At 30.9% G+C, this 13,048-nt stretch overlaps 1 protein-coding gene across 1 annotated transcript; it reads left to right on the top strand.

Annotated features, from left to right (window-relative positions):
• Positions 1-2,069: 2,069 nt before the first annotated feature.
• LOC128965578 (low-density lipoprotein receptor-related protein 1B-like) lies at positions 2,070-11,138 on the top strand. Its single transcript, XM_054312288.1, has 9 exons — positions 2,070-2,370; positions 2,448-9,084; positions 9,149-9,747; positions 9,820-9,849; positions 9,915-10,049; positions 10,122-10,253; positions 10,401-10,542; positions 10,610-10,754; positions 10,828-11,138. The coding sequence occupies exons 1-9, from the start codon at positions 2,247-2,249 to the stop codon at positions 10,966-10,968; spliced, it is 8,085 nt and encodes a 2,694-aa protein (XP_054168263.1). The 5' UTR covers positions 2,070-2,246; the 3' UTR covers positions 10,969-11,138.
• Positions 11,139-13,048: the final 1,910 nt, after the last annotated feature.

Raw genomic sequence — 13,048 nt, 5'->3', positions numbered from 1 at the left:
TAATTACATAAATTAATATTTAAAACTATTATTCAATATATTCAAGTAAATATTTTACAAAAATTAATTATTTTGGCAAAAATAGCAGAAATGTGAATTTATTGTGAATTTTTAGGGTATTGTTTAAAACTAAAACAGTTGACATTAAATTTAGTATAATACAAAAATAAAATAAAATATTGGAATTAATAAGAAAAGATTTATTATTTTTTAAAAATTTCGCTAAAGAATAATTTGATACAACATTTTGAAAAAAGCACTAAAAATAAATAAAGTACAGAAATTATTTATATTTCTAATTTAAAAAACTGTTTAGTAAATATTTATATACATAATTATAGCAAAATTATATATAATATGTGAATTTAAATTATTAAGTAACTTATAGTTAATTTTTAATAAAAAATAAATAAATAATAATTAAAGAAAATTATTATAAAAAGAAATAAAAGAAATGCTGACAAATTCCGGTGATATTTGTTTTTAATAGCAAAATATTAGGAGAAATAAAGTCATTGTACTTGAATTGGGAGGCATTGGTGTCATTGAAGCGTCTCTTAAGTGTTCAATGGTATGGTTGGCCGATAATAGCGTTCAAATAGAGTTCAATTAAGTTTTCGCCGAAAGCAATGTTTCAAATGTGTTTCAAACACTTCACTATTATTTGTCATTTATTTTTATATAACAAATCCTACCATTTGTTCCATTAGATACTTATGGATACATATATTGTATATATATATATATATATATATATATATATATATACTTACACAACTATATAATCAAAATCAATGATATCTCTAAAACAAATCTGTTAAAAATTGTTGATAACATAAACTAGCGTTAAAAAAATTGTTAAAAACTTTTCAGACAATAATTAGAAAAATCCTTTCATTAAGTTTGTGTTTTTATGTATTTTTTGTTGTTGTTGTCAAAAGAGTAAAGAAAATGTAACTGAAACCGAAAATTAACTTTAAAAAAGTAATTGAATTCATTTTTTTATTTATATTTTTGTTTTTTAATCAAAACATCAAAGAATTAATTGATGTCTGATTATTATGTATTGTGTTTTTCAAATATAATAACGTTATACCGGTATACAGAAAGAAAAATTTAAAAATTAATTTATAACTATTTTATACAATCAACATAACCTTAATGTTTTATGATTTTAATATTTCTCATATAATATTTGATTTATCATTAATTATAATTAATTTGACCCACTTTATTATTAAACAATATAAAGTACTGTATTTATAATATATATATTTAGAGAGAGAGATTTATATATATATATAACTTAAATATTTAAATTCTTAAATTATTTTTTAAAGTTTAATTAATTATATGAATTATTTATTATTAATTCATTTTAAATCTGTTTTTATTAGATTAGATTAATAATATTATTATATGATAGTTACACTTTGCATTAAATAAAATATATTTTTATATATACTGTATATTACTTATCTTATAATTTTAAACCTATTTACTACAGTATATGATAAATATTGTACAATACAATACTGTAAATTGACCTATAGTTACTAGTATTAAACTTAAAGACAATTTTTATCACTATTATAATCAATTTATTTATTTTTTAGATTTTTTTATTATGTAAAATATGTTTACCGATAAAATAGTTTTGTCATCTTTTCAGATAATAAAAAATAATTACAATTTTATTATTATTAATATCATTATCATCATTATATAATGAGGTAATGAAATAATAATGTCAATTTTATTAATTTTAATATCGTAATAAATTAAATTTATTAGTAAAAATAAATTAATGTTTAAACTAATAAAACAGTTTTAAATTTAAATCAAAAATAGTTTTAAATATGTTTGATATTATAGTTTTAAAAAACTATTTTATAAATGAAACAAATAATGTTATAAATTACAGGAAACACTCATTACTTTCAATATATACTCTATTGTTAAAGTTATTATTAAAACGAGTGACCAATAAATATGATTACAATGAATGCAACCAAACATTTGTGACAATAAAATAATGACATTTAGAGAGACATTCAATGAGTGGATGTGTATTGCGAACCAAGAGATCCATCTGTGGTCCAGAAGTGTAACTAAGCTTTTGGTCAATAAAAGCGACAAATATTTAATGATAATAAACAATAGAAATGCAGACCAAGAGTTGTACCATTGATGAAGTGACAGCACCTGACCATCACTTTATAGACAGACAATAGAGAGTCCGAAGCATGTCTTGCGAGTCGTGTCCAGTCATATGCTTGTCATTGCTGATCATCGCCACTATAGCATTGGTCATACAATGCAAACAAGAGTTGGATCAAACAAACCAAACAAATCAGAGCCTATGTATTGGTATGTCTTAAGATGTCATTTTTTGTCACTATTTGTCAAAATATCTTTAATAAAAAATTGTTTTTTGATATTCATAGGATGTACGGCACAAGAGTGTCAGGCAATGGAGTTCATCTGCAAGAACTCGAGGTGTGTTCCACTTGAGTATATATGTGACGGTGAAGATGATTGCGGCGATAAATCAGATGAATTTGATTGTCATCTGTTCTGCAATTCGTCGACACAATTCAGTTGTGAGTCCGGACACAAGTGTTTGGATACCAGTTATAAATGCAACGGTGTTTGGGACTGCAGTGACGGCGCCGATGAAGAGAATTGCTTCCAAAACACGTACAATAAGACAAAACCTTCGGCTGTCAAGTGTCACGACAACGAATTTCACTGTACTTCCGGTGATTGTATACAAAATGCGTTTGTTTGCGACAAAAAGAAAGATTGTTTTGATGGAAGCGATGAAAATGACAAGATTTGCTTTAAGACGAACCACACCTGCAATTCTGACCAATTTATGTGCAAATCTTCGGGATTTTGTATACCTCTGCACCGCAAATGTGATTCACATAATGATTGTGAAGATAACTCTGACGAAGACGAGTGTCTTAATTGTTTTCTTCCAAATAGAGAGTGTGTCTCTATTAAAGACAATCGAACTATTTGTTTACAGATATCCAGATTCTGTGACAACAATATTGATTGTGTCAACGGTACCGATGAGGACGGTCTCTGTCACAGTGATCACTGTTTTTTCAATCAGAGCTCAATTCATTGCACCGGTTCGTGTCATAATATTCCAGATGGCTTGGGATACACGTGTTTATGTCCCGATGATCTCTCTTTATTAGAAGACAATATCACTTGTAGTACAACAAAGAGTTGTAAGAGTTGGGGTATCTGTAGTCAAGATTGTGTCCAAATAAATCAGATGAAATTCAAGTGCGAATGTAGAAGTGGCTATCAATTACAATCTGATGGTTTCACCTGCAAGAGCACTGACCCAACCATACCTTATGTTATATTCTCAAACAGACATGAGATCCGAAGCGTTGATTTAAATACAATGTCTGTTAAGCCTCTTCTTTCGGGTTTAAAGAATACAATAGCTTTAGATTTCTTTAATTCTGATAAAGAAAATATGATTTTCTGGACGGATGTGATGGACGATAAAATTTTTAGAGGATTTCTTATTCACGGGTCTCTCACTAATATCGAGTCCATCGTTCAAATAGGTTTGGCTACTGCTGAAGGACTGGCGGTTGATTGGATCGGACATAATATTTATTGGGTTGAAAGCAATTTGGATCAGATAGAGGTTGCAAAATTGAATGGTAGTTATCGGCGAACTTTAATTGCTGGACAAATGGTTAGTCCCCGAGCCATAGCACTTGATCCGAGATTCGGTATATTGTTTTGGACGGATTGGGACTCTGAGTCTCCACGAATAGAGTCGGCGTCAATGAGCGGTGAAGACAGAAGAGTTGTTTATAAAGTAGATTCGAGTGACGGCGCGTGGCCTAATGGACTGGTCCTCGACTATACCACACTCAGAATATATTGGATTGATGCCCGATCTGACTCTATTAATACTGTCAAATATGACGGAACCGGATATCACGAAGTTCTTCGAGGACATGAACTTTTAACTCATCCATTTGCTATTGCATTGTATGAAAATCATGTTTATTGGACTGACTGGAGAACCAATTCAGTAATTCGTGCCAACAAATGGAATGGAACCGACATTAAAGTTGTTCAAAGAGCTATCACTCAACCATTTGATATCAAAATATTTCATCCGTCACGACAGCCAACAGATAATATAACATCTTTATGTGCCATTAATAATGGCAACTGTTCTCATCTGTGTCTTATAAACATAAACAATACTTATCAATGTAAATGTCCGCATATTATGAAACTCGATGTCGATAACAAAACCTGTATTCCTAACGATAAAGTTTTGCTAATATCGCGACAAAATGAGATAAGAGGTGTTGATTTAGAACAACCCTATTATCATACGATTCCACCAATAAATCTGCCAAAAGTAATATATGCCTCACAAATGGATTACATCGCTAAACATAAACAGGTTTATTGGGCCGACACTCAACTCAATGAAGTTAAGAAAGCTATGCTTATAGGAAGTCCAGTCGAGACTATAATCGATACGGTAATTACCAGTCCTTATGGTTTCGCTATTGATTGGATCGCTGAGAATCTGTTTGTCACTTCTCAAGACACAAATCCGAAAATATTTGTATGTAATCTAAAGGGTGAGTTCATCTCAGAAATTATAACAGAAGGTCTCTATAATCCACGATCTTTGGTCACACATCCTATGAATGGTATAATAATTTGGTCGGATTATGGATTTGAAGACAATGATGACACTAATAAAAGTAGAGACGCTGTTATAAAACAGGCAGCTATGGATGGAAGTGATATTAAAGTATTAGTCGATAAATCACACAACAAGTATTTGGATCAGCCATCAAGTCTTGCATTAGATTTACAATCAATTCCTAATCGTTTGTATTGGGTTAACATTGGCAGCGCTACCATTCAATACATCGAATTGGGATCAGATGTGATACACATGTTATTAAATTCGGGAGAAAATCCACGCAAAGAAGTGGAACCGTCAGCTCTGTCTGTTTACCAAAATTTTGTACTATTTTCATCACAAATCGATAACTCAATTCATATGATTGACAAAACCAATGGATCAATTGAAGCCATATTTCGAAATCAAACTGAAGATGTGATCTCACTTAAAGTTTATGACAAATCACTTCAAACCGGTTCCAATTTATGTGAAAACAATGGCAATTGTTCACATCTATGTTTAATGGTATCAGCTGTCAAAAGAGTATGCAAGTGTGCTATCAGTTTTAATGTTGATCCAAATAATGAAACCAATTGTTTGGGTCACGACATCTTTCTTATGTATTCATGGAATTGGGGAATAAGAGGTATCAGTGCCGAACCAAACGATACTTCAGAGCCTATGCTTCCGCCTATATCTAGAGTTCTAATGGCTTCTACTATTGACTACGTCTATGACTTGGGATATATCTATTGGGTGGACAGCGATGACGGAAGTATTACTCGTATCAAAAGAGATACAACTAGTCATCAGATTATAGTTCACGGAATTGAAAAAATTGAAGGATTTGCTGTCGACTGGATTGCAAATAACATCTATTGGGTGGACCCTGACTTTGATGTCATCGAAGTGTCGCATTTGAACGGCAGCTCACGTCATGTCATACTTTCTGGAAATATGAGTAAACCGAATGCACTGACTGTACATCCAATACAAGGCTTTATATTCTGGAGTGATATCGGAATTACTATGAGAATCGAAAGAGCACTTCTTGATGGAACTCAGAGGACTGTCATTTGTAACTCTAGTATAGATTATATTAATGATTTGGTTGTCGATGTACTCGAAGATAAAATTTATTGGACCGATAGTCAGGCCATTAGAATAGAAAGAATGAGTTTAGACGGCAGCGATCGTGAAGTTATAATATCGGGATCTCATATCATTAGTCCCATTTCTATTACAATATATAATCAATATATTTATTGGGCCGACACTAACTATTTAGGCGGTTCTATAATTAGAGCCGACAAAGATAATGCAAATGCAACGGTCACTCCCTTACAGATACAAATGGGAGACCATATTAAAGATGTTCGAGTATTTTACAGAAGACCCACTTCTAAGATCAATCGATGTGCTGTTAATAACGGCGACTGTCAAGACCTATGTTTGTTTAGAGGACCAGAATTAGGTCATCGGTGTGCGTGTGCTCACGGGAAGATTGCCGAAGACAATCACACGTGCACACCATATGAGGCATTTATCATGTATTCAAAAGTCACTGAAATTGATTCAATTCATGTGAATAACGAACAAAACCTGAACGCTCCGTATTCTAGTATTACAAACAAAGAATATATGAGAAATGTTATCGGACTTACATTTGACTATTTGTCCAAAAGAGTCATTTACTCAGATATTCAAAGAGGAAGCATAAGCAGTAGTTTTTTCAATGGAACCGATCACAAGGTATTGGTTGAGAAACAAGGATCTGTTGAAGGTATAGTCTACGATCATTTGTATGGCGAACTGTATTGGACCAGTAATAGTGACGCTTCTATTTCAAGAATTAATTTAAGAAAAAATAGTTCAAAGATTGAAAAAATTATAAAATTAGGAATTGAAGATAAACCCCGAGGAATAGCTGTAGATAGTTGTGCTTCACGGGTCTATTGGACCAATTGGAACAATAGAAATCCTAGTATTCAAAGAGCTTACCTGAGTGGCTATGATTTGCACGCAATTATCACAACCGATATCCGAATGCCAAACGCTCTAACCATTGATCATAAACTTCAGAAGCTTTATTGGTCTGACGCAAGATTGGATAAAATAGAAAGATGTGATTTAGATGGAAGTCATCGTTATTTACTATTAACAGAGACACCTAAACATCCATTTGATTTGGCAATTCTTGACGACTATCTTTTTTGGACGGATTGGGTCGAACACGCCGTTCTCCGTTGCGATAAATTTACCGGATCTCAAGTGGTCAAACTTCGTCGCAATATTCCCCGACCAATGGGTATAATCGCAGTGTCTAATGATACTGAAGATTGTACTTTAAATCCTTGTCTTCCACTTAACGGCGGTTGTGAAGACATTTGTTCCGTTTTGCTCAACGGTTCGATTTCATGCAATTGTTTGACCGGAAAAGTTCTATCATCTAATGGCAAGATATGTGTTGTCAAGAATACCAGCTGTACTGATATAGAGTTTGAGTGCGGAAATGGAGTTTGTATACCGTTTGAGTTAACATGTGATGGCGTTAATGCCTGTCACGATGGCTCTGATGAAGAACTCAACTATTGTGCCACAAGAGAATGTCCAAAAGGTTTCTTTCGTTGTTCAAACAATCGGTGTATTTTAATGTCGAAGCACTGCGATGGACAAACAGACTGTACAGATGACGAAAGAGACTGTGAATGTAGTGCCGATAAATTCAAGTGTAAAGACGGCCCGTGTATTGGAGCACAATTCCGTTGTGATGCCGATCCTGATTGCAGTGATGTAAGTGATGAAATTGGATGTCCCGAACGACCCGACTGTTCCAAACATCCACTTTTCTGGGATCCCGAACAGAAATTTATCAATTGTCCGTCAACTACGGCTTGTATTCATCCCGATTGGTTATGTGACGGACAAAACGATTGTTGGGATAATTCTGATGAAGAAAACTGTAAGACTAAACATATAGAGACTTCTTGTCCATCAAATTCATTCAAATGTCGTACAACACAATGCATACCAATGACATGGGTTTGTGATCGCGACAATGATTGCGATGATCGCAATGGAACCGTTAGTTCAGATGAAGAGAATTGCGATTATGGTTGTCATGAAGACCAATTTCGGTGCAATAACTCTGATTGTATTCCCAGTATCTGGAGATGTGATGGTCATCAGGATTGTTCAGATGGAAGTGATGAGACATTAGATTGTAAGACAAGAACCTGTCCGGATGACTGGTTCAGATGTAACAATACAGGTCAATGCATACCTGCTATTTGGGTTTGCGATGGCGAGAATGATTGCGGCGATTCACAAGCCAGCGATGAACATCCAGAACAGGGATGTAATCACAGTGTTTGCAAAAACAATGAATTTGCGTGTAATAACTTTCAGTGCGTTTTACAACACTTTTATTGTGATGGAGATGACGATTGCGGCGATAAATCAGACGAACCAGAGAACTGTGTCTTTAGAAAGTGTTCGAGTGATCAGTTTGAATGTCGCAACAAGAAATGCATCGCAAAGACGTGGCTTTGCAACGGAATCGATGATTGTCACGATGGCGAAGATGAGTCCCTTAGCAAGTGTGCCAACAATTCAACAACCGGTGGATCCAAATGTACGGACGGAAAGTTTGAGTGCGAGAATGAAAAGTGTATCGAAGCTGACCTTCTCTGTAATGGTAACGACGATTGTGGCGACTATTCCGATGAATCTAAATGTAATGTTAATGAATGTGAAACTAAGATTCAATGCGCCCAGAAATGTGAGGATATGCCTATTGGCTATAAGTGCAGCTGTTTTGATGGCTTCGAGCTTATTGATGGCGGACGCATCTGTAAAGACATTGATGAATGCAAGACTAAGCGTCCCTGTAGTCAACACTGTCGTAATACCTATGGTTCATATGTCTGTTCTTGTGATAAAGATTATTATTCAATAGATAATGGTGTTATGTGTAAAGCCAACAGCACTATTACTTCGACAATAATCTTCTCAAATCGCTATTTTATACGACAAATTAATACTAAAGGACACGACAGTAAACTTGTTGTTCGCAATCTAACAAATGCTGTGGCACTTGATTTTGATTGGTTTGAAAGATGTATTTATTGGTCAGATGTGACTGCTTTAGGAAGTGCTATAAAACGATTGTGCGATTCAAATGACACTTCAGCCGAACAGATACTTCATTCAGAAACTGTTAGAAGTCCTGATGGTATTGCTGTCGATTGGGTCGGACGTAATCTTTATTGGTGTGATAAAGGCAAAGACACCATTGAAGTCTCGCGATTAAACGGCATGTTTCGTAAAGTGCTTATCAACACTAGTCTTGAAGAGCCTCGAGCTATAGTTTTAAATCCATACGAAGGGTAAGCCATTTGTATTCAAATTTATACTAAAAATGATTTAAATTTTATATTTACATTTATATAGCTATTTATATTGGACTGATTGGGGCGATACTCCCTATATTGGTAGAGCAGGAATGGATGGCTCGCAGTTTACTATATTAATTAACGAGAGTCTTGGATGGCCTAATGCACTGACCATTGATTACATAACTAAAGAATTGTTTTATGCGGACGCACGAGAAGATTATATAGCGGTAACTGATTTGGACGGCAAAAATCGACACATTATTGTTACCCGAAAGACATCACATTTCGTACACCATGTGTTTGCATTGACTGTCTTCGAGAACACTCTTTATTGGAGTGATTGGGAAACTAAAGCCATTCAATATTGCCATAAATATCATTGCAATAATGTGTCCACTTTGACAACAACATCCCATAGACCTATGGATTTACATGTATATCATCCATATAGACAATTGCCAATTCCTAATGCAAATCTATGTGCTAATACATGTCCCACATTATGTCTTATAAAACCAAACGGTGGCAGTGAATGTGTGTCAGTCACAGATCTGATACCACAACAAAATAATAAGACATGTGCTGACAATTGCACTCTTTCCGAGTTTGCTTGCATTTCAACGTGTGATTGCATACCATTCTGGAAGAAATGCGGTTAGTTTTGATCACAATCTATATTAATAATGTAATAATATATTAATATTTTTTTTTTGGTTCATCTAACAGATAAACGTTTGGATTGTTCAGATGGTTCCGGTATGTTGTCCTAAAATATTATTAAAATCAATGCATTAAAAAATAATTAATATTCATATAAATAGATGAACCAAAAAATTGTCCCTCATTTCTATGTAATCCGGGTCAGTTCCAGTGCGATAATCGAAACTGTATTTCACCCAATCAAATATGTGATGCCATTAGTCAATGTGGTGACGGTTCTGATGAAAAAGATTGTGGTATTTATGACATGAATATATCGTTATATTTTTTTAAAAAATTAAATATTAAATATATTAATTATTTTTAAGACAAATACACATGTCTTCCGAGTCAATTTAAATGTGCATCAGATGGAACAGTTGGGGCCCATTGTATTAGTATATCAAGTAGATGTGATGGACCAATTGATTGTCCACTAAAAGATGATGAAGAAGATTGTCGTAAGTCTCATATATACAACGATAAAGTTGACAAATATTTTTAATTATTAATAAAGATTTTTCCATTTGAAATATTGTTTTAATATTAGTTTTATTATGAAATTTGATATATTTATAATTAATATTATTCTTTGATGTGATGTTTAGCTGTAAAAGTGTATAAAAGCAGTTCATATGGTTTGGATTTAACCACAAAATGGATATTAATAGTTGTCATACCTATTGCCATCATTTTCATACTACTTTTGATTGTCTTTATTGGTGTATTCGCTTTAAGACTAAGAAAAAGGTTAGATTTTATTAATTATATTATTTATTAGCAATAATTGTTAATTTTATGGATCAATGGTTTACAGTAATCGTGCATTTCTTCACCGAAGAATGCAAGAGAATGGCATTAATGTTGAGATTAATAACCCGATGTTTGGCGAAGATTTTGACGACGATTTGAGTCCAACTCATGCTTTAAGTCGTAATTTTACTCTTGAAGTCAACGATAAGGTATGTATAAAATTAATAATTTTCTAATAATAAAAACACTTTAATATACGCTAATTATTTGTATTTACATTAGAGTACAAACTTTGCAAATCCTTTATATGAATTTCAACAAAACACTGAAGAAGAAAAACGAAATCTTCTCATACCTGACAATGAGATCAATTGTAACGACGACTCTAAAGATGTTTATCTTAATGATCATCCGTTAGCTTAAAATACTTAGACTACTACTGAGTGAGTACTGAGACTCACTAAACTTCATTGTCGATGAACTAAGTCTTTGTTTTGTTTGTTAATAATTATTTAATTAATTAATTAAATTTACTAATTGTTTAAATGTTTGAATATTTATAATGAATGGCAATTGTTTGATATGAATCTCATTCTCTATTCATTTATTAAGTCATATAAAGCACACAACTGTTGTAATACTGATTTTTAGCAATACTGTTGAATTTATTTTTATTATTTGATAACTATTTGATAATTATTTTTTAATTTCTCAATACTCAGTAATTTTTATTTAATCTTATTTATAAATTTCTCATTTTTGCCAATTTTGCAATTAATTGATTAAAATACTGTTATATAAATTTATTACTTAAATCTTTTTAATAATAACAATCAAATATTAAGACTATCATCAGGAATATTATGCTTATATTTTATAGATTTTTACAATATATAAATTAATATAAAGGCAACTATTTTGAAAGTTAATATAATTATACTTTTTTTAAAAATATTTCTTATTTTTAAGCTATATAAAATAATGTTACAATTTTATTAACCTGACAATTGTTAATTTAAGCATAATTTTTAAATTAAACACAATATTAACTATTTATACTTTATTATTAATTTTAATTTTTAAAAATCAATTGATTTCATTGTACATTTCTAGGCTCTGTTTCTATGTTAACTGTATAAATGTATATATATATTATCAATATATAAATATGTAATAAAATCATAAGATTGTTTTCACAGTTTAGTTTATCTTTAATTTTAGCCGATAATCATGTATTCATATTTGTCATTAAATTTCAAAACAAATTTAATTATTTTTCATTACCTGTATTATACAATTTGTTAAATTAAATTAACTCACATTTTAAAAAATAAAACACATTACCGTAAATAAAATTTAAGATATGCAAAACAACTTATTATTTAATTATATTAGTGTGCAGTCGATTGTTAAATTTAATTAAGTTGTTTTTGTATTAAATTTATATATAAATCTTTTAAAAAATAATAATATAAATAATTTAATATAAAATAAATTATATAATTAATGTAAAATACAATTATGAATTGTGAAATTTTCTGTTAGTTTAATTTTTAATTATCTAAAAATATAATTAAATTAAAATAAATTGTATATAAAAATTGGTGACAAACTTGAATATGTGATTATCATTTGCTGGTAATTGTGTAAAACGTGCCAAAACTATATACGAATTGATGTAAAATTGATTGATTTGAGTCAACACAAACTTTTTTTAATTTGTAAAATTATTTATTATTAATAAAATTTTTAAAATAAATTTTTTTAAAAAATAATTTTAGTCTTAAATATAAAATAGGATATAAAAGTAGTGAAACTTCATTTTCAATCTCATTTATAAGACTTGAACTGTTAGTTCAATCAAAATTATAGGTTAGTTAGTCATACAAACAAAAATAGTGTAACGCAAACAGTATGGCATTTAATTACAATAAACTGTTATACAGTACATTCATACAGTATATTATATAAATATTATGTATATTTTAATAGATATAATAAACATTTATAATAAAATTAAATATTAAATTCAAAGACCTGCCTAAAATCTCCAATTTTATAATATGTGAACCCAGGGGTCAATTAGTCCTATACTAAACTTGTGTGCTATATATAGTCAGTATTCACCACAAGTGATAAAATAATAAGTTATGTTATAATAATTGTGATATTAGTATAATATTGACATATAATTCATGTAAATTATAATATAGTATTTCAAGCATTACTTGACTGTCGATCTCTTTTTTCAATCAAAATATTGCAGTTATAATAATCATATTGTTTAACACATCATACAAATGCATTGCACTTAAATTAGTATTACAAATGAATAATTGAATTAATACTATCATATAATTTGTGACAATTAGTTAATTGCAATTTACAAACACTTGATATGATATATGTATTGATGATGTGTTCAAAAATAAAAAGGAAGTTAATTATGAAAATGTATTAACAAATGGCAAAAACATATCAATTGACACACATTTATGTTTGA

The sequence above is a fragment of the Oppia nitens genome, unplaced genomic scaffold, assembly GCF_028296485.1.
Source record: "Oppia nitens isolate AA-2021 unplaced genomic scaffold, nextdenovo-longstitch-racon4-pilon3 scaffold17_pilon_pilon_pilon, whole genome shotgun sequence".
Classification (NCBI taxonomy): Eukaryota; Metazoa; Arthropoda; class Arachnida; order Sarcoptiformes; family Oppiidae; genus Oppia; species Oppia nitens.
The sequence above is the reverse complement of the archived record's forward strand: the minus strand, read 5'-3'. Positions and strand labels throughout refer to the sequence as shown.

Excerpts from the sequence above, each read along its gene's own strand:
- LOC128965578 (XM_054312288.1), top strand. The coding sequence starts at position 2,247 with ATGTCTTGCGAGTCGTGTCCAGTCATATGCTTGTCATTGCTGATCATC. Across the intron at positions 9,850-9,914 it reads GGATTGTTCAGATGGTTCCG|ATGAACCAAAAAATTGTCCC; the intron begins GTATGTTGTCCT and ends TCATATAAATAG. Across the intron at positions 10,254-10,400 it reads AGATGATGAAGAAGATTGTC|CTGTAAAAGTGTATAAAAGC; the intron begins GTAAGTCTCATA and ends TGTGATGTTTAG.